Source organism: Uloborus diversus, chromosome 1 (assembly GCF_026930045.1).
Source record: "Uloborus diversus isolate 005 chromosome 1, Udiv.v.3.1, whole genome shotgun sequence".
Lineage (NCBI taxonomy): Eukaryota > Metazoa > Arthropoda > Arachnida > Araneae > Uloboridae > Uloborus > Uloborus diversus.
The window spans coordinates 82,968,303-82,988,696 of NC_072731.1; the positions used below are offsets into that span (position 1 = coordinate 82,968,303).

The 20,394-nt window shown below is 32.9% G+C and overlaps 1 protein-coding gene across 1 annotated transcript in view; it reads right to left on the reverse strand.

Annotated features, from left to right (window-relative positions):
* Window positions 1-20,394, reverse strand: part of LOC129230715 (protein Mo25-like) — a 128,877-nt gene that overhangs the window by 68,349 nt on the left and 40,134 nt on the right. Inside the window, exon 4 of the mRNA XM_054865138.1 lies at window positions 11,371-11,489. Within this exon, the coding sequence (XP_054721113.1) occupies window positions 11,371-11,489 (119 nt within the window). The remainder of the gene's footprint in view (window positions 1-11,370; window positions 11,490-20,394) is intronic.

The window sequence follows — 20,394 nt, forward strand, 5'->3', positions numbered from 1 at the left end:
CATATATCAGTAGTGATCTCTGTAAACTATTATTTAGTTCAATCTAGCTGTTTTCATTCTGCAATTCTTTTAGTTTTCTGTCATGATATATGCCTGGGCAATGGGCAGTTTGTCTCTGTTGGCCTCAGAAGACCAATTGATGTGCAATGATCGGTCCAGGAGAAATGGGCAATGGAAACTGAATTTCAATTTAAATAACAATTTATTCAAAACTAGTGTAAAAGTGTAAATAGTGATAAACATAAGTTTATCCTAAATATATTATCAGTAATTTATTATATGTATCTCATAATTTACAAACAACTATAATCATGTAAATGTAAACTTACTGGGAATGTTCAAGGTGAAATAACCTAACGAATTCACTTTACTAAGCAATCTCATGATAAAACAACTTCTGGTATGAATGAAAACAAACCGGGAATTTCTGCTTTCGCCTTCCGGATCAGATGGGAAGATGACATCATGATTGTTCTATCATGTTAAATGAAGTTCTCGACTGATTTGCACACGTCTCTTTCCGTACATGGCTGACATGTGACGACACAGTTATGCTAATCAGGTACGCAGTATTTATAGAGACTTCAGCTGTTGAATCGCTCTCTTCTTGTGTTTGGTTTTAGTTTGATTGCTGTTAAGATTGCAGTAGAGGGTTTTTCGACTCTCTGGCATTATCAAGCCATCGAGTTCCCCGTTTATATTTTATTAGGATGTATTAATTGAAACTTAGTTTTTGATCGTCGATAGATATGATATGATTGAATCATCAAATATTATCCAAACTTAGTAGTCGTTGAATATCTTGAATTGATGTTAGTATCTAGGAATGCAGATCATGGAATCTTTTTCAATACGATCTTCGGTAATAGTAAATTGGAATTAGTAACTAGAAATAAGATTGAATTTAGAAATCATTTTAAATGAAGTTTAATTTTGAATATGGCTTTGAGTTAGTAACTTTTTCTTTGATTTTAATTTATATAATTGTTATTCGTTAATAAACATGTTATGTTTATAATAGGACTTTTTCACCACTTAGTTTAAGATGATTCACAAAACAGAAAAACGAAGTTCAAATTGATAGTTTGCTACTCTATTTACGCATCACACTTTGCTAATTTATTAGCTTTGAAATATTAGTATTCTTAGCAAAACTTGGACTATTATTACTTATGCACTGAAGTACTATAGGGGCATTCCAAGGTATTTTTGACATTTATGTAGAGTCCGTAACGTGACCTTTTTTGCCATAACTTTTTAATTTACAGTTTGATTTGCAAATTATTTTAATTTGAGCTGGTGTGTTGGTAGGAAAAGATCAAAATAAAATAATATGCTAATCAAACAGTAAATTAAAAAGTTATGGCAAAAAAGGTCATGTTACGGACTCTACATAAATGTCAAAAATACCTTGGAATGCCCCTATAGGAAAAAATCAAATAGGAAAAACAAACATTCAACATTATAAAATCAAATCCCCATAAACAAATTAAACAACATCCCCCCCCCCCCCAACAAACATCGCCAAGAAATATCACATATTCAATTTCACTAAACATCAGTTCTAAAACACCCTTAATAAATCGATCCTAACACAATGCCACATTGTTAGTACTGTCCAGGAAAAAACTATTGAAAAAGTTCATACCACTGGGAGTTCACGCACTAACACTTGGCACACAAATCACGAAGGTTACATCCACCTGTAAGATTTACTGTTGAGTTGAGAAAAAAACGTCCACTTGTGACGACAGACCATACAATGTCAATGGTCACTCCATTCCAGGCTCACCCATGCTACAGTAGAAATCTCCTCTTCGTATGCAGCACAGGAAATTATTTACCTGGGTTCCAAGCAACACAGGTTCAGTAATAGAAGACACACAGTCTATGAGAGGGTGCCTCATCCCACACTGAATCCCGTATGGTCCGACTGGCTCCAAAACCTGATATGAGCCGTCTGGATCTTCCGGCCCTGTTAGGCCTAATTCTCAAATCATGAACTCTTTAAACCTCAATTCCTTTTTTTTTTTTTTTAAAGCGCCTTCTAAACATAGGGTACTATTTTAGAGCACTTTTAGCAGGAAAACAAATCAATATTTTCACATTTCTCACAAAAAAACTTCCACGTCCTCTGCGTGGACAAATCAATCCGAGCTCACATGCTCACTTCAAAACAAAAACCGATAACTGCAGCCACGGAACTAAATGGTAAGAGATAGATTGATTGACTTGCTATTTAATCAGTCTCTGTTACACCCTATGCAACCTTGTGACATCGTCAAAATTTGCATCTGATACATAGCATAGCCAACTCAACTCAAGACTGTTTACAATTTTAAATTTGTTTTCTCCTGCTATGCAATCAGCAAAAGGATCCTCAACTTTTGAGGTCTGACTTCACGTCCGCTGATGGGCGAAACACATGATCAACTGTCAGGTGTTCAGACATTGGGGATTTCCGCACGCTCGCCGGGTATTTATGTCATTTAAAACTGGGAATCCATTTCTATCAAATAGTTTGAATCAATAAGTAAGTTTACCAATATTAAAATACACTCTAGTTTTTTATGAATCTTTCCAAGAACCTTTAAAAAAAATGGCTTTTGCCAACAGTCTCCTCCATTTCAATGAGTTGCCATTTCGCCACAAGTTTAAGCTCTTGGATGGCAAGAAAATGGAGCTCAGTACTTTTAAAGGGCCAATTGGTCTTGGTGAAAAGTTTGTTGGCTGTCTGGAACATTACTTTCAAGCAATTCCCAGTGCACCCGCAGACTATTGACTATTGCATAAAACTCGTCATGGTAGTCTCAGGAAAAGTTTGTCGAGCTGAATCTCGAGACGGATTTATAAGAACCACCCTGCTGTCCAGATCAATCATACCTAACTTCATCAACAAATAGGTCTTCAAAGTTGGGGATTGCGTCACTGTCAATGTGTGTGTGATTTGATGTCATCATCGTCACTGATTTGTACCAACAATGGGGAAGAAGACAATTCACAGTACATCCAGTTGACCATTTTCTGAGTATTCTTGCAAATAGAAGTTGACTTTTCCGTGAATGTTCTGTTTTCCTTCTTGGATCTGTCTTGACTTCAGAATTCTTCGAATCCCGAGCATTTATGTATTTGTCGTCTTGAGTCATGGAAAAACAGTAAGTTTTCTGGGTGAGCGAAAAAACCATTCTGTTGGATCACAGGATTGACAACATAAAGCAAAGGTTTTGGCAAGTACCTGATATAATATTGTATTGCTTGGTAAACAAGCTTTGGGCCGTCTTAAGATGGTTTGATAGAAAACCACATTGGCATGAATTATTTCAATATAAACTAGACTAATTCTTGAAGTTCAGATGCGAGGCTTTCTTCACTTATATACACATTCTGAGAGTTCTATTTGCCCTTGTTAACCACCTCGAATGTGATACACGCCGAGGATTTCGTACAGCCAAATCGTCTTTACAGGTTCTTGATTCAATTGCCTTTGAAATATCAAATTAATGATGCTGATCTTAGCTGAACGCGTTTTGGTCCATCTCTGGGACCGGGCAATCAATGCTCTGAAAGTTAACTACCAGAAGGTTCTGGCAGTCCACTAACTTTTCCCCAATTGACCCTTTAGAGATACTAGATCCCGTTGTTTTGCCATCCAAGAGCTGAAACATGTGGTGGAATGGCAACTCATTGAAATGGAAGAGACAAACTCAGACCTGCCAACCTTGAAAAATGAAAAATCCTGCAATTTGCATGAGAAAATCCTGCAACTATTACAACGAATACTAAAAAATTGTGATCAACACATATTACAACAAAATTGAATTAATACTAAGGAAACAAATTCTGTAATATTTACCAGAGTTAATTTTTTGAGACATCCCTAATATGATTGAATACATCCCATTGATTTTTGTTCTTATTTTAATATATATTTTATTAACATCTTGGTTATAATAATAATGGTTTTATTCCAGAATAATATTTTACCATACATATTTGAATAATTCTTTAATTTTTACTTAATGCATTTGCAGTGCATGATTTCGCTGTTCTCAAAAAGTCAGAGTCAAATTTCTGATCACAGCAGTGACCCCTTTGATTTGATTTGTTTGTCAGTAAATTTTCTATAGTTTCTCGGCATACTAGATCTAAATTTTGTGCAGACTTTAGTTACATAGCTGAAAATCCTTTCACACTCAGCGTTGCTTTATGCGGAATAGTTAGTATCATGAGCATGATTTTTGATAAATAAAGAAATTTAAGAGCACCAACATCATCTTTAAGATCAGATATTAAACTCCATTGAGTGTCGGCTATTTCCTCTTCTAATTTTTCTTTAGGAATGTCTTCAAGCTGAAGACTACAAAATTCAGCCTGAAGTGTATCTAAAAAGCTTCATCCTCGTTAGGAGCATCAATAGCTTTTAAGCAGATACATGGAAACTTATCTACAAAAAAACGTATAGTAGAAAATGATGCTGTTTCTATTTGATTTAAATTTGCTACTTCAGCATTAAAATATTTCATCATCAATTGGAAATTTTTGAATGATGTAATCACATGATGACACATAAAATTCTCAAACACTTGAGAAAAATTTAATCTTCTTTGATGGAGAACCAGATATTTTACCAGAAACTATTTTTTCTGTGCTTCTACCAATGAAAATGTCTTGATTATATGATGAATGGATGATCAACACTGTAAGACTTGTTAAAGATAGAATTATATTTTCTTCCAGACATCGTCAAGTTCCACCAAAATTCAAAACTTTTCCGAAGCTTGCTTAATAACCATTGCCTACGCACTCCGCTGTCTGCAGTAGCTAATGTAAGCAAAGTAGCAAGCGCGCGTGAACACGTTACTTGGCACGATGCCAAACATCTCAAACCATCCTGCTGAGCGTTGAATTTAACGCCACGCAGAGCGATCTATGACGTCATGTTGAATAACGATCGTTAGAAGGGTGACCAATTGCAGACTGGCGGTAGGGCGAGGCCTTCGAGATAAGAAGGCCATCCAACTAGCAAATGACGTCATCGTTCGTCGATCCACAATGATATTGGGAAGTGAGCGCTTTGATTAGTATTTTGGTTTAATTAAACTATTTGGTTTATTTATTATTGTCTTCTATTATTTTAGTAGTATTAAAACTTCTAACTTTTCATTTGAAAACATAAAAAGGAACCAATAATCATACATTAAAAAATACACTGAGCTTAATTCATAGTATTTCACATAAAAACATTTATAAGTCTTACAAAGTATTCAAATAACTAAACACGATTTTATTTTACAATCTTGTAAAAACAAAGTGATAAATAAACATAGTTTTATTTTTCATTTGAAATTTTTTTTAACACTAATCGCATTTTAACTACTCGTATATTGTATTGAAACATTGAGTCTTAAGAAGTATTCAAATAAATGAATGAACTTTCATTTTACAATTACATCAAAACAAAAAATAATTTTACCATTGTATTTGAATAAGAATAATATGAAATTTTAAAATATAAATAAACATTTTTACTAAAGTAAACGAGAAACATAACTGCAATATGTTTCAAAGACATAACATCAAATTAAAATACATAATACCAGATTATTAATGTTAACTTAGCTTAGCAAATTTATGCTTTTAAAAAGACATGAATGTTTGGGTGCCATCCCCCAAAGTAAACGGTGCCCTACCTCCTTCAATTATGAAAACTTCAAGAAAAATACCCCATAAACATCTCCCCCATCTCCCTTAAAATTTCAAGGGCACAGTTATTTATAACTATAGCCGTTGAAAAACTATCATTATTACGAGACTATGATTCCTACCCCTCCCCCCTTCGGTGGGCACTCTCGAAAAGTTACACAGGAATTCAACTTGAAAAATGTTAATTAAAGAATGAATTATACAACATCATGAATACTGTATGTTGTACATCAAAAAAAAAAAAAATGTATTCAATATCAAAGCAGCCTTTTTTTTTATTTGGAATTTGGCTACTTTTCCATTTTCAGCTTTTTCTGCTGCTAATGATTCTTGTGTAGGGGGGGGGGGCTTTAATAGTTCATCATTTTAGGCTTTTGAAAAATTATTTTAAAGAGCATTAATTGATGACAAAGTAACCTTTTTCAAAAAACTTCTCATAGAATGACCATTTTATCAACTTTCTTCAATACTTAAAACTCCATATATGTTAAATTTAGATCAACATTTTGAGTAGGCTCTTTTAGGAACTCAGTGTGACATTTTTGTGACAGGGGGAAGGGAGAGGATAACAAGAAGTGTGACATCATGCGTTGTTTATAACAATATGCTCATGTTGAACAGCGTTACATGTAACAAGGAGGGGGGGGGATTTGTTCAAATTTTTGCAACATCCTTTGTGGACAGCCCCTTAATTCAATTTATGTTACAGTTTCAGAGTTCCTGAAAGCTTTTTAACAGAAAACCCCAAGGAGTTCAAAAATTATATAGTTCAAGACATTTTGCCTTTTTTAAGCATAACAAACAAGCATAGAGCATTTGGCAAAAACACGTTGTATCCACTGCTAAAAAGTAATCTTTCGCAAGCCCAGAAATCATGAATACCGTTAACTCAACCACAATTTGTACATAAATATCATAAAACTTAAAGACAACAGTGCCAAAAAAAAAAAAAAAACATTTTTTTTAATTTGTGCACAGAACCAGCTTGTTTGAATAACATTGCAGGGGCATAGTTGGGGGGAAATGTTTGAGTATCGAACCCACCACCTCCGGCGTTCAAAGCTAATCTTCTTACCTCAGAACTACGGAAGTCCATCAAGGAATGTTTTTTGATCAAAATAACACATGCTAGCGTATGAAACAATTTATTCGAAACCGAAAATATAAGATTAGTTCAGTTAAAAGCCTGTTTCAATAAACTTGTTTACATATTAACTGAATATCAACACCAAGTTATGTTGCTTCTGATAGCAACAAGTATATTCGCGGAAAATTTTGACTCATGTATATTGTCAGCTTGGAAAATCCATTTCGAATAAATGCGTGTACAAGGTTGAAAAAATAAAGAAATAAAAAGTTGCAAGTTAACCGTTTCAAATATTAAAGCAGTATGCTGAAATTACAAATTACAGACAAAGATATCAGAAAGGAAACTGACAATTGTTTGTGTAATGGAGGAAAAGTTAAGTAACCTTAACTGCATGAAGCATAAAATGTTAATTTATTTATCTGAGAAAAGTACTTACCTCCGAACTTTAAAATTTATTCCATGAGGCGCCCGATTTTTTTATTCTCATGCAGGTTGTTCGGTAGCGCAAATCGCTAACTCCCTTTCACTCAGCACACACTCAGACACTTACAAGACTTATTATATATATTTTAATTGCCTCTACATTCCGGTACGTTTAAAGGATGAGATAAATCCAACAGTATTGTGTTCAAGAATGTGCATCCGAAGTTACATATTTCCTATTTCATCTATTTCAACCAGAGAAAGCAGCACTACTGTGTGCCTGCAAACTGCACTGCTTTCAAAGTTTCGCGCCAAGTTCAAAGATCGACGACTGGTGGCGTAACGAAGCGGGGGGGAGAGAAGTTGTCTGGCCTGTTATCACGTGGGTCTCGGGTAGGGAAAGGAAAGTCGCCGTCCACAACGGAAGAAAATTCGAATCCGTACACGTTCTTTTGATTACCGACGGGAAAATTAGAGGAATTCCGGAAAAAATCACAAAAAACCGGTAACCCGGAAGATGAGGCAAAAATCCGGCATTACCGGGCTAAATCCGGAAAGTTGGCAAGTCTGCAAACTGCTCATTGCACAGTTATATATCATGACAAAAAACTACAAGAGTTGCAGAACTAAAACAGCTAGATCAAACTAAACAATAGTTTACAGAGATCACTCTGACAGATGCAGACTGAAAAAATGATGTTGGGCGACAGCTGACGTGGTTCTAGGATAGCGAGGATGGCGTGGAGGGGAGGGCTCCCAGCCATGTGAGTGACGTTCTCTGGATTGCTGCCCGACGTCTACGCACGACAGTTTCTAAGGCTTTGCGCTACCGAAAAACATCGACTGAACCCGACAATTTTTTTTCCTATCTCATTTTCAGTTTGACTGAAAAAATACTTCTTCTATTATATTTAAATACTGATTATTCATCAAATACTGGAAACCCATAAAAATGTAACTTTTCATTATTTTGGAAAATTTTGGGGCCCATGCGCGACCGAAAAATATTAGCTGATCGAAACCAAATTTAAACACAATGTTTCGAGGCTCTGTTTAAAGACGTTACAAACTATTACATTAAGAAAACATCTAAATAAAAAATTTTTAAAAAATCTCAAAAATTATGTTTTTTTTTCATATTTTGTCAAATTTTAGGCCCCATGCGCGAACGGAAGATGTCAATAGATTTCCATAATTCTTTTTTCCCTCTGTTTGTCTTTATAATTCGCAACTTTTCCACGCTATTTGTTGGGGAGAATTTTTAATCTAATAATATCTCCCCAATATTTCCATTAATACTAGCAGAGTGAGTTCTGAAATAAGACTAACAAATTATTTCTAACTTGCATGACGTTTATTTAAACAATAATGTAAATAGTTAAAACACTCTGTAAATGATAAAAATAAATACTAAGAATGTAATTTCTCCACATGCTATTTTTTCACGAGATAACTAATACAGCAATGCAAACTGCATGACTATCGACTAAAAACTTTGATGAAGAAACCCATTAGGAAATAAGTTAACTCCAGCTCGTCATTTTCAAGAAAGGCGATAGGCATGAACAAGCAAGTTCGAATACCGAACTAGCGACCGCCTACAACGATGAGAGATAATCAAAAAAGAGCAAGACAGGGTTCATACTCTATTTGGATGAAAAAATTCCATGACTTTTCCAAGACTTTTTCATGACTTCAATGAAAATTTTCATGACCTCGTTACACGAAGAGAATAGCATTATTTAATCTCAAACTTGGAAATATTTGAAACTGAGCATTAGCAAAACGTCTATATGAATGACACAGCCTCATTGAAGAACTTACTCGTAATGGAAAAAATATAAGTACACTATTAAAAAACTAAACTATTCTTATTTGTCTTCATTATATAAATTTAAGTAAAGTAAAAATGCAATGAAGCGAATATGATGATGCTTAAATGTCTGATTTTTTTTTTTAAAAACAGGCAAAATGATATTGAATGGGACAAAGGTTGAATGAGTCATCACTAAGTTTCAATAAATTTGCTTCAAAAGTTACCTTTTAGTGTCAACAGTGCCTTTAATTATCCACGTAACTTGACAGTATTTTGGTTCTTTAAAGTAAAACCACATAGTTTAGTTCTCTCTTTCCATGTTTCTAAACCAGATCTTTTTTGAAAAAATCATTCAGTAATGAATCGATCTTCTGATTCAAAAGTATATTTGTTTTGTTTACAAATTTGCATATTTTCAAATGCATATAGATTAATAGGTTCAGAAATTTCAGAACACGTTTAATTCCCAACATTAAATATAGCAGTGGGTCGCATGGATTAGTTTTGCGTACCTTATGTTGGACACTACTGTTTTAGAGCATTAGAATTCCTCTTTTTCTGTATTCTATCTTCTGACTTAAGATCGTTATTTTCTAAAACATTCAACAAATTAAGATAAACTGTGATAAATTGAATAATAAAGTCCTTACGAGTGATGGAATCAAACTCGCATGCAATTGAATAGCTTTTTTTTTTTGAGTGGGCGTGGCAAAACTAAGAATGTGAAATTTTGCTACTACAGAATATGAAACATAAGAAGTGTTGAAAATAACGGAAAATTCAAAATAAATGATGTCCAGGCAGTAAAATCACATCTCAAAAAATGGCAAGCGGCTGCGACAGAAGTGGATGCAATGAGATTTCAAAATTCAGATTTGATTTTTGGATCGTTCAATTTTCCACTTTTAATAGCTTTTATGTGCTATATTGTTAAATCAATCAAGATTTCTAATGCTCCTTCAGCTACTGTTCCTTTTTCTTTGTCCAGGACATTTTTCCATGACTTGAAATAAATTTCCATGACTTTCAATGAAACTTTCAATTTTCCATGACTTTTCCAGGTCTGAAATTCTGTTATTTTTTTTCATGACTTTCCAGGATTTCCATGACCCGTTCGAACCCTGGCAAGAACATAAGCCGCAAGCAGTTTAAATATCCACGGGTCATTAGCATATCCGAGTCACGCAAACGGACACTTGTCACTGCTATCGTTAAGCACATGTGCTATCAGATTCCTTCTAGAAGCTTCCATGTGACGTCATCCACTACGGAGTTCCCGTCAAATGTGACGTCATCCACTACGGAGTTACCGCCAAAGGTGGACGAAAGTGAAACCAAACATTCGGTCAATTCGACCGATGTGAATGAGTGCTGATAAGAGTCTTTTACCCAAGTCATGCAGAATGATTGTTAATACATTGTAAGTAACGAAAAACATATTCTTTTACTTTGGTGTTGTGAGGTGATGAGATAGGATTATTTACTGTTGTTATTAACAGGCATTTATGCCTAACACTATTACAACTTCAAAATAAAAAAATGAGTTTTTTCAGCCCACCTCATTATCCTCGTGTTGTTGGGTTAAAAAAAAAACTCAACATTCATTCAGGAGTGAGTAAAATGGAAATTAAGACCAATTTTTGAGTGAAATTTTTTTGTGAAGACAATACTTCCTTTTTTGTAAAAGTAAGTAAAAAGAGACATGTTGTCCAAATTTGTCTGGTGGGCAACGATCGCGTCGCAGGGCATGTAGTCCGGTTTGCCCTCTTTCTCCGAGCTGTTATTAAAACTTATAATAACATCGATATTTCTACACTAATCACTTGAAGAGGGATTAATCAATGTGTACACAGAATTGAATGTAATTTGGTTTGCACACTTCTTCAGGCACAAGCGAAAGTTTCACTAAAACAAGAATTTTGCAAAACTAATGGCTAGAATAACTTTGATGTCTCAACGAGTGCAGTAGACTAGGGTTCTGACAACTGCTGTCAGAAATCAGCACAATACAGTTGACTCAATAGATGTGATTTTCAACTGAACCAAAACAGTGTGTCCCACAGAGAATCCTGAAAACTAAAAAATACAAACTGTCCCAAAGTTAGCCCTCTTAAAGTTACTAATTTGCTTCACAATCAAAAATAGTGAATTAATCAAGATCTTAAATTTGTAAGAGACAATTGATGTTCTAAATGTGTAGTATAATTATATTTTAAATGACAAAAAAACGAATAATTTCAAGCATTGAATAATAATAAATATTACAAAACTGTATTTAGTTGAAAGAATGTAATTAATTTATATTCTAAAAATTACATTAATGAAAATATAATATTACCCTTTCATTAAAGTAAATAAAATTTCTGGCTTTGTACAGATATATTCTACAGTAGGTAACCTTGTTCCAATCTGCCTTCTCAAAATATTACTAAAAATCTGAACAACATCTTTCTTGCCCTAAAAAATAGATCTTCAATAATAAACCACATAAATTTTACATACTGACTAATATTATATAAATACATTTTATTGATTTTTCACAATTCTTAGGTGCAATCTGATCAGCAAAAATAAATGAATAAATAAAAAGGTTTTCTGTATATATTATAAAATGTGGGGGGGGGAGGCAAAGCATTTAATGATATTTTACCAGTGATAATAAATCCCTTAATTTAATGACGATAGAAATAATCCTTTTGTATTACCAATTTAGGTTAAATACTCATAATGCAACACAAGTGTTACTGCTAATTTCATAACCAAATAAATTAATAATAAATAAGAGATTTTTTAAAAAAATACTAAGCACTTTTGAAAATGCATTCAAAAGGACAAAATAACTTTTCAGGATCAAAAAGGACAATCTAAGTATTCCTTTAGTTTTCGAAAATTCCAAGAAAATGACACCACAAACGAATAAAAGTGCAGCTCAAGTCATGAAGAAAATTTCTTATTATCTTGCTTCCAATCATAACTTTGAGTGTTGAAACATGCATATTTTTCTTATTGGGAACTTTTGGTTTAAAATGACTAGAACAGTAATTTTCTTCGTTTGTGGTGTCATTTTTTTGGAATTTTCGAAAACTAAAGGAATACTTAAATTGTCCTTTTTGATCCTGAAAAGTTATTTTGTCCTTTCAAGTGCATTTTGAAAAGTGCTTAGCACTTTTTAAAAAATTCTGTTATTTTATTCTTTTTAGCCTAAATGTATTTCAGAAATAGAATAATTTTACCATCACAAAACTTCACCTTATTTTTTCATCTAAATGCTCGGTAGTAAAAAGGAAAAAACCTATATACCTGTCTAACTTTAAGCAGTTGGCACTAAAATTTAGTCCTTGTTCCTCTCTAGGATTTATGCTTGCTAATTTCATACTTGCTTCAGAGAAACTTTGATTCAAAATTTTCATTATGATTGGCTTTTAACATTACTGTAGCAAGGCAACGAAATTTTAACAATGGGTTTTATATTTAAACATTTAATGGGGAAATTACATGAAATATGCTATTTTCCATCCTAACTGAAATAATTACTCTATTTCAAAATTTTAATTTTTCAGCATTTAGTTGTACCTTAAGATTAAGTAAATCATCTATAGTCCGGTCAATTTAGACAATTGAAATAACAAAAATTCCGGGAAAGCTAAATTTTTGTAGGGACCTTGGGCTTACTATTACAAATAAGGTGCCAAAAGTCCCCATCGATCCCACGTGCACTTAAAAAGTTATTTGGGGTCAAAGGTCAAAATTTTAGGTTTTTTTGGATTTTTCTCAAAAACGGTAAGTTTTATCGAAAAGTACCGCAGACCAAAGTTGTAGATCTCAAAATTCTCTATAAAAATGGTCCTTATGATTTTTTTCTCCAAGCTTCCCAGATATTGCGTACTCTCAAAAGACAGCCAGCCATTTACAGAATCCCCTCTACTCGCGTGGCCTTGAATAACATCTGGCTATTCTAGTCCGTGTGGCATCGTTCACGTACCCAGAGGTGCCCAACTCACTAAGAGCAAAGGCGCACCCACCTCATTTTTGCGGAAAAACCCCCACCAAAAGCATGCCTCCCCCAAATAAAAAATATTCCTCAAAACAATCCCCCTAAAAATTTCGATGGCGCAGTCTGGGTCATGACCCCTCCTAGGGGGTTGAGGGCACCCCTGACGTACCTGCTTCTTTTAGAGTTAAACGTGCAGTTCGAGTGAATAAACGTATTTATCACAAGGGTCTACTGTTGTTTGTGCTGATCAATATTTAAGAAAAATGTAACAATTTTGCTTTATTCGCAATAAACTTTTGACTGAAGGTGAAACTGTTGTGCTGGGCAGTTATGGAATGCCAACTTTAATCGATGCAAGTCTCGGGAGAAGTTATAAGAATGCTGATTATTTAAGAAGTCAAAAGTCCCTTACAATTCGCGTGGATTGCAGAAAATCATACACCCGGAAAAATTCAATCTCTGCAGCAACGTGAGGATAAAGAGGCCAGTACTTCAAAAGTAAGTCCTCCTCGTACTGAAGCGCGATGAAGTGAATTTGAATCCAGCTTTTGTTTTTAAAAACACTGCTTATTTTGTGGCTGTAAAGCTGAGAAGATGAAAACGCAGAATAATGAAAGAAAAATTGATAAAGCAGCGACTAAATCTTACTCAAAATTAAAACGTGCAAGAGCAGCTTTTGACACACCTCAGAACGATCTTTAGCTAATTTTAAAAGTGATTCTTTAAATGTAAGTGTGAAAACTTTAAATTTTTCTGCGATAATTCTGCGTTTTGTTCTTCTCAGCCTCTTCATCCGCTTCCTCGCCACAAAATAAGCAGTGTTTTTTACAACAAAAGTTGGATTCAGATTCACTTAATCCCGCTATTGTTCGAGGTGGACTTACTTTTGAAGTACTGACCATGCTCATTAGGGTGGATTGAAAAAAATAAAAATCTGATAAACGCTAAGTAATAGCACGGAAAAGTTGCCTTTTGTAGAGATATTTGGTTCAACAAAAGGATTTTGACCGCAAAAAATATCTTGAGGTGTCGCTCGCGCCTCGAAGTTGACCATAAATGCGTAAAAATTGGAAAAAGTTATAATAAATTCATCAAATATCAAAATTTGAGAAATTTCATGTTATCGCTTTTAAGAGCAGACTTTTTGTGTAGATTACACATTGCATCAGATCATTTTAATAATAAACTGTATTTTAAAGTTCCACACATGCGTTGAGTCTTGAATTTGACCAATACAGTCAGAATTGAATAACATCGTGTTGCTCCGTACTTAGAGAAAACAAATTAGAAGTTATGATTTATAAAAGTTTGTTTTCATATTAATTCTTACATAGATACGAAAAAAAATAAGTAATAAAAGCATTTCTTATCTAGTAAAAAAATGTTTAATTCTCCACTTAGCAGATAACTTTGGCTCAAAATGCCAATTTTTACCTATGATAGAGACACAAAAGTTAAGTATAAAAATTTTTAAATAATGTGGCTTGCAACAGCCCACATCAGTCACCCTTTGAAAACAAAAGACGTTGCTAAAGAAATTATAATGGGTTTTGAGCCCTCAAACTGTAACCACATTGATTACAATAAAACATAAGTTTGGCATGCGAGTTGAACTATTTTACTTCTCATAATTTTCAGTCTTGATTGAAATTGTGGATTGATGGTATTGTGGCTTAATATTTCTATATTCTAATCTGACTCGAATAAATCCATCCCTTTTGGTTAGGCAGCAAACTGTACCTGACATTTATTTTTATTATATTACCTATCGTCTCACTGCATTAGTATGACACGTGAGGTTTTGAGTACCTGACACTTCTTTTTCTTATTTTACCTATCGTCTCGCTGCTTTAGTATGACGTGAAGTTTTGAAAACCATGCTACTCAGTAGGTACGCCACCAAGCAATTTCTTTCAAAGTTTTATCGGAAGTCCACTTTTTGAAAGAGGGAGCTGCCGAGTTTTACCAGTTCTGCTTATCGTTGAGCTCATAGCAGTCTCTCTGCTTCAAAATTGAAATCTGGAATTATACATGTTCATTGTCCATCTTCGAGCTGATCGTCGTAATCCGTCTTGAAACAAGTTCTCTGATGATGGTCATCCGCAATGCCTAGTGTTATATTTTTTAGATTCTCAAAGTAACCAGTTTGCAGAACAAGAGCTGATGTTCTAAACATAGTACAATGGCAAATTTAAAAAATTCGATTGTATAGCGAAAATTTACAATTTCAGATTTAAACTTGAGTTCTTTGATAAGCAGAAGTGGGAAACTCGGATCATCTTCTTAAAAAAGGAATATCAGATAAAACTTTAAAAGAAATGGTGCTTGAGGACGTAACTACTGAATTATATGATTTCCAATACATCACGTTATACTAAAGCAGTGAGACGATGCGTAAAATTAGACAAAGAAGCGTCAAAACACAGTTTGTTTGTCTAACCAAGAGAGATGGATTTCTTAGAGTCAGATTAGAATCCAGAAATCTTACTCACAATGTATCACTAAGGCCAAACATTGTTAGACGTCAAGATAATAATGCGACTCGCCAGCCAAACTATGTTTTATTGTATGAAATGTGGTTACAGTTTGAGAGCTCAAAACACATTTAAAGGGGGGGCTGTTTTGAAGGGTAATTTTTCTCAGTTTTTGGAGGGGGACTCTTGCTTCTTGGGGGGGGGGGCTAAGCGATATTGAGGGGTGCGCCCATGCCCTTAGTAGGTCCGGCTCCTTTGGGTACGCGAACGATGCCACACGGACTAGAATAGCCAGATGTTGTTCAAGGCCATGCAAGTAGAGGGGATTCTGTAAATGGCTGGCTGTCTTTTGAGAGTACGCAATATCTGGGAAGCTTGGAGAAAAAAATCATAAGGACCATTTTTTATAGAGAATTTTGAGATCTACAACTTTGATCTGCGGTACTTTTCGCTAAAACTTACCATTTTTGAGAAAAATCCAAAAAACCTAAAATTTTGACCTTTGACCCCGAATAACTTTTTTAGCGCACATGGGATCGATGGGGACTTTTGGCACCTTATTTGTAATAGTAAGTCCAAGGTCCCTACAAAAATTTAGCTTTCCTCCCGGAATTTTTGTTATTTGATCACTATTTTTAATGTCTAAATTGACCGGGCTATTAGTGAAATCCAGAAGTCTCTAAGTGATCTAGTTGCTGAAATATAAGCAAAACCAAGCCTCAGATTACTCCGTGACAAACATATCAAGTATAATAAAAGTGCTTGAAACAAGTTTAACAAAAGTTTACGAATGACTTACAAATATATTGTGTACTGTCTGACATTCATCAAAAATAGCTTTTATTATTTACAAAAAAAAAGAAAAACTTTCAAAACAAAAACTAATTAATTCGATAAAATAACTCATCAACAATCACTAAGAGAACAATGTGATATTAGCAACAGAGGGATAGCTGTCATAAAATAGCTGCATTTTCTATTCGGGTCATTCCATATTGAAATGAGCAAAAAATGACAAAAAGTGGTTGCTGCATGGTAACAACTTTTTATGAAATTTGGTACATAGGTTCATTTTATTCATCTAAAATATTTTGGCTTCTTACTTTTTAGTTGCTAGATGCCATTGAAAATTAGATAAATTGAACAGCAGGATTTTTACAAATGCTAAATGTTGCATTTTTGAAGCCTTGTATTTTATTAACTAGTGAATGTATGCATAAAAGTTGCATATTGTTATAATCACGGTTCGCCAATATGTATCAGTCAATATATATCATGATCAGTAATACATTACGCAAAATTTGTGTATGTGATTATATACATAGTATGTCATAATATGAAAATTTATGAGGCTTGAGAGTATACACTATATGTCTAAAAAAAGGTTGAGTGTATACAGCATATATGGGGGGGGGCATCGGGAACGCCACTGACTGTTGAATAACTTTTCAAAAAAAAAAAGAATGAGAAGTAGTAATGAAAAAGCAGATAAAAGAAAAATAAAGAAGTTAACTCAAAATAAATATATTCACAGTAAAAATTCATCATAAATCTATTTTATATATTTCACTCTGAAATATATGCATAAGTATTGTCATTTTGTACTAATTTCAGGCAAGATTTGAGAAGGAAGGGTTGGGCAGATTCTCCCATTTACATTTCTAAGAATGAAATTTCAGGCTGTCTTTGGGTATGTTAGCAAAAGAAGAGAAAAATTCAGCATCCCTCCCTTGCTTGGAAATTTTTCAAAACTTAAGTTTTAAAAACACAGTTTTAACTTTTTGGAGACATTAAGTGAGAACGGGAATGGGCGGGGCCGGGGATTAAGTGATCTTTTATGGAAAAATTCCAAAATCAACATCCTAAAGATGCATTTTTGGCTATCTTTGAACACATTAAAAATCTTGAATAGTCAGGATTTGAGTCTTGCTTTAGCAAATTTATATTGAAATATCAAAGTTTTAACAATATAATTTCAGTCTATATGTTGAGACTTGATTAGAGAGAGTGGACGTTTTCTTAAGGAAAGTTTTCAGAGTTAAAGGCCTAAATATGTACTTTGAGGCTGTGTTTCTTGACGCTAAAGGATAAGGCAGTTTGGTGCTCTGGCCGGAAATTTTTCAACATTGAGGTCTAAAAAACGTATTTCTAAGCTTTCTTTGGTAACATTAGGGAAAAGGATGAGAGATTCAAGAGCTCTTCCGCCTAAAAAAAATTTTTGAAGCTCACTTTCGCGGTGATGGACAACAGAATGGAAGTGGGAGAGGTTCCCAACTGCAAATTATTTGAAACTGAATAAGTTAAACGCAATTTCAGACAAAGCTAAACGCAATTTTAGACAATGTTCGGCCAAGTTAGGGGACCAAACCAAATGTTGAAAAAATAAAATTTAACTTACCTTCCAAAAGGAGTCTACTAACACGCGATCTAAAGTTGGATAGATTTCCTACTTTCAAAAGCGAGTAATCGGAAATACTTCTCTATTTCTTTTGAAGTCTTTAGAAATGAATGAGAAATCAAAGTAAACTCTTGTAACATATAAAACCACTTCTGGATGGGCAAGAAATTGCTTTGTGTACCATTTTAAGCCTCCCCTGCCCTTTCCTACTCTTGTTATTATTTTTCAGAAGCTAAAAAAAGGGGGGGGGTGCATTTTTGTCCAAAATTTATAAAATACTGACTAAAATTTAAAAACTTAAAACTTCCACGTAACAAAAAAAAAAGAGTATCACACTTAGTGAAATAGATGATAGCTTTATTAGTAATGTGCAGCAACATAATGTAAAAGCTTATTTGGTACGAATTTTTGACTAAAAGATATGAGTTTTTGTTTCTATATTTAGTGAATAATAAATAAAACTTTTGTAACTAAGAAAATAAATTAAAAGATCTTGCAATGGGTCAAAAAAATATTGTTAAATGATTAAGTGCAGTATTTCATATATATATATATATATATATATATATATATATATATATTATATATATATATATATATATATATATATATATATATATATATATATATATATATATATATATATATAAACTCACTGGAAAACACAATTTCAAGAAAATTTCTGATATCAGGAACTACAAAGTGAAAAAAAATCTATAAATTGTACACTTAACCCCAGTCAATTTTTAGTTTAAAAAATTTTTTTAGTGAAACCCAGAGCTCATTTAGAAGACTGTTTTAATTACTAATCAACAAAGATTTTTTTCATGTACAGAAAGTAAGTTCACTTATATTGCAAGAACTTATGATAAAAGTTAAAAGCAGCAAATAAAGATAACAATTTAAACATAACAAGTTTTTTTTCCTATGATACTACTGCTTTACTTTTGTTCAATGTGTAAAAGCAATTTATTTTACTATTTTCAAAGAATACTCTTACATTTATGAGCTTAATTAAAGAGAAAGTACCAGGGGATACAACTGTTTTGGAAGGTCAAAAATACTGACTTCAGTAACCAAAATTTATTAAATGCTGATTAAATACTAACATTTTTTTTAAATACTGAGTGACTAACCTAAGAACAATAATCAGCAATATTATGCATTGTAAAATGAATGCTTATTTGAATTGTAATGTATGGAAACGCCTAACTTGTAATGTAAACCTAAAGTTTTGACTAAAAGTTGTAAGTTTAGTTTTACGTAATTTCTATATGATGATAAGCACGGACCTACAAAACTTTTAAAAGTTGGGAGTCGGGGAAAATTATTATTCAGTTTTAAAGACATATTAAGTGCTTCTGAAAAAAAAAACTGGTTCTCAGGGTATCTTTTTAGTTGCTGTCAAATTACTTTTTCTTTTAAAATCACTATAAAATTACTTTAAAAAACTCCAAAATCAAGAACAAGAGAGAGAAGGTAAAGTATCCATAAATGGTACATTTAGCGCCGTACATTTTTTAATTAAAGAAAAAACAGTATATATTTGTTAGCATGAAAATTATTGTACATACTTCAAAAAAGCATTAAGCTTTATGTTTGAAAAAAGAAGATGACGAAGAGAGATTGAGAGAGAGAAAGAAACTTAACAGCCTAAAAAGAAAGTTTGACAAACTTTTTTTAGTAAAACCGAAACATCTCATGTTAAGAAGACTTTTGATTACAAATAAGAAGCATTGGGTAGAAATTGAATTCCCTTGTATCACAATAAACGTATGAACACAGTGAAAGTTACGAGATATTTAAAAGAAGCATAAAAGTCTATTTTGTTTTTCTTGATAATAGTATACAGAAAATGCGTCATCCTCTTCTTTCTTTGTTACTTTGGGGAAAAAAATGAGAAAAAAATCAATTTTTTTAGAAATTATCAACTATTTACAGTGTACTACATGATTAACGGTTTTGTACACACTTAAAAATAAAATATACACTATGATCTTATGCAGTGATAATTGAATATTTTAATTGAGGTAAGTACTACATGATGTGTAACAAAAAATTTATTCTACTATGAACTTTAAAGTATAGTGGGAGAAAGAATGGCTTCTTTAAATTAACAAAATTTAATAAATAATATAAAGAAATTTTTCTGTTGTAATAATATTTATGTTTTATTTTATAGGTATTAGAAGCCATTTTAATCAGATAAATTTAAAATAAAATTATTTTTCTGGAAAATTTATTAAATTTTTTCCAACCGAATTCTTGATTATCCTGTTTAAGTTATTGCATAAGCAAAAATGAATTTCATAGCAATTTAAACATTTATTGTGGAAATAAAGATACATATCAAACATTATTTGTTAAAAAGAAAAAAATAAAAAACATACGCTCACTCGATGTAAATATTTGCAAGAAAAAATTGCTCTTAGCATGGTTAATTTCTTTAAAAAAAGGATTTAAATCAACATTTATATCAATTTTAAAACATTTTAA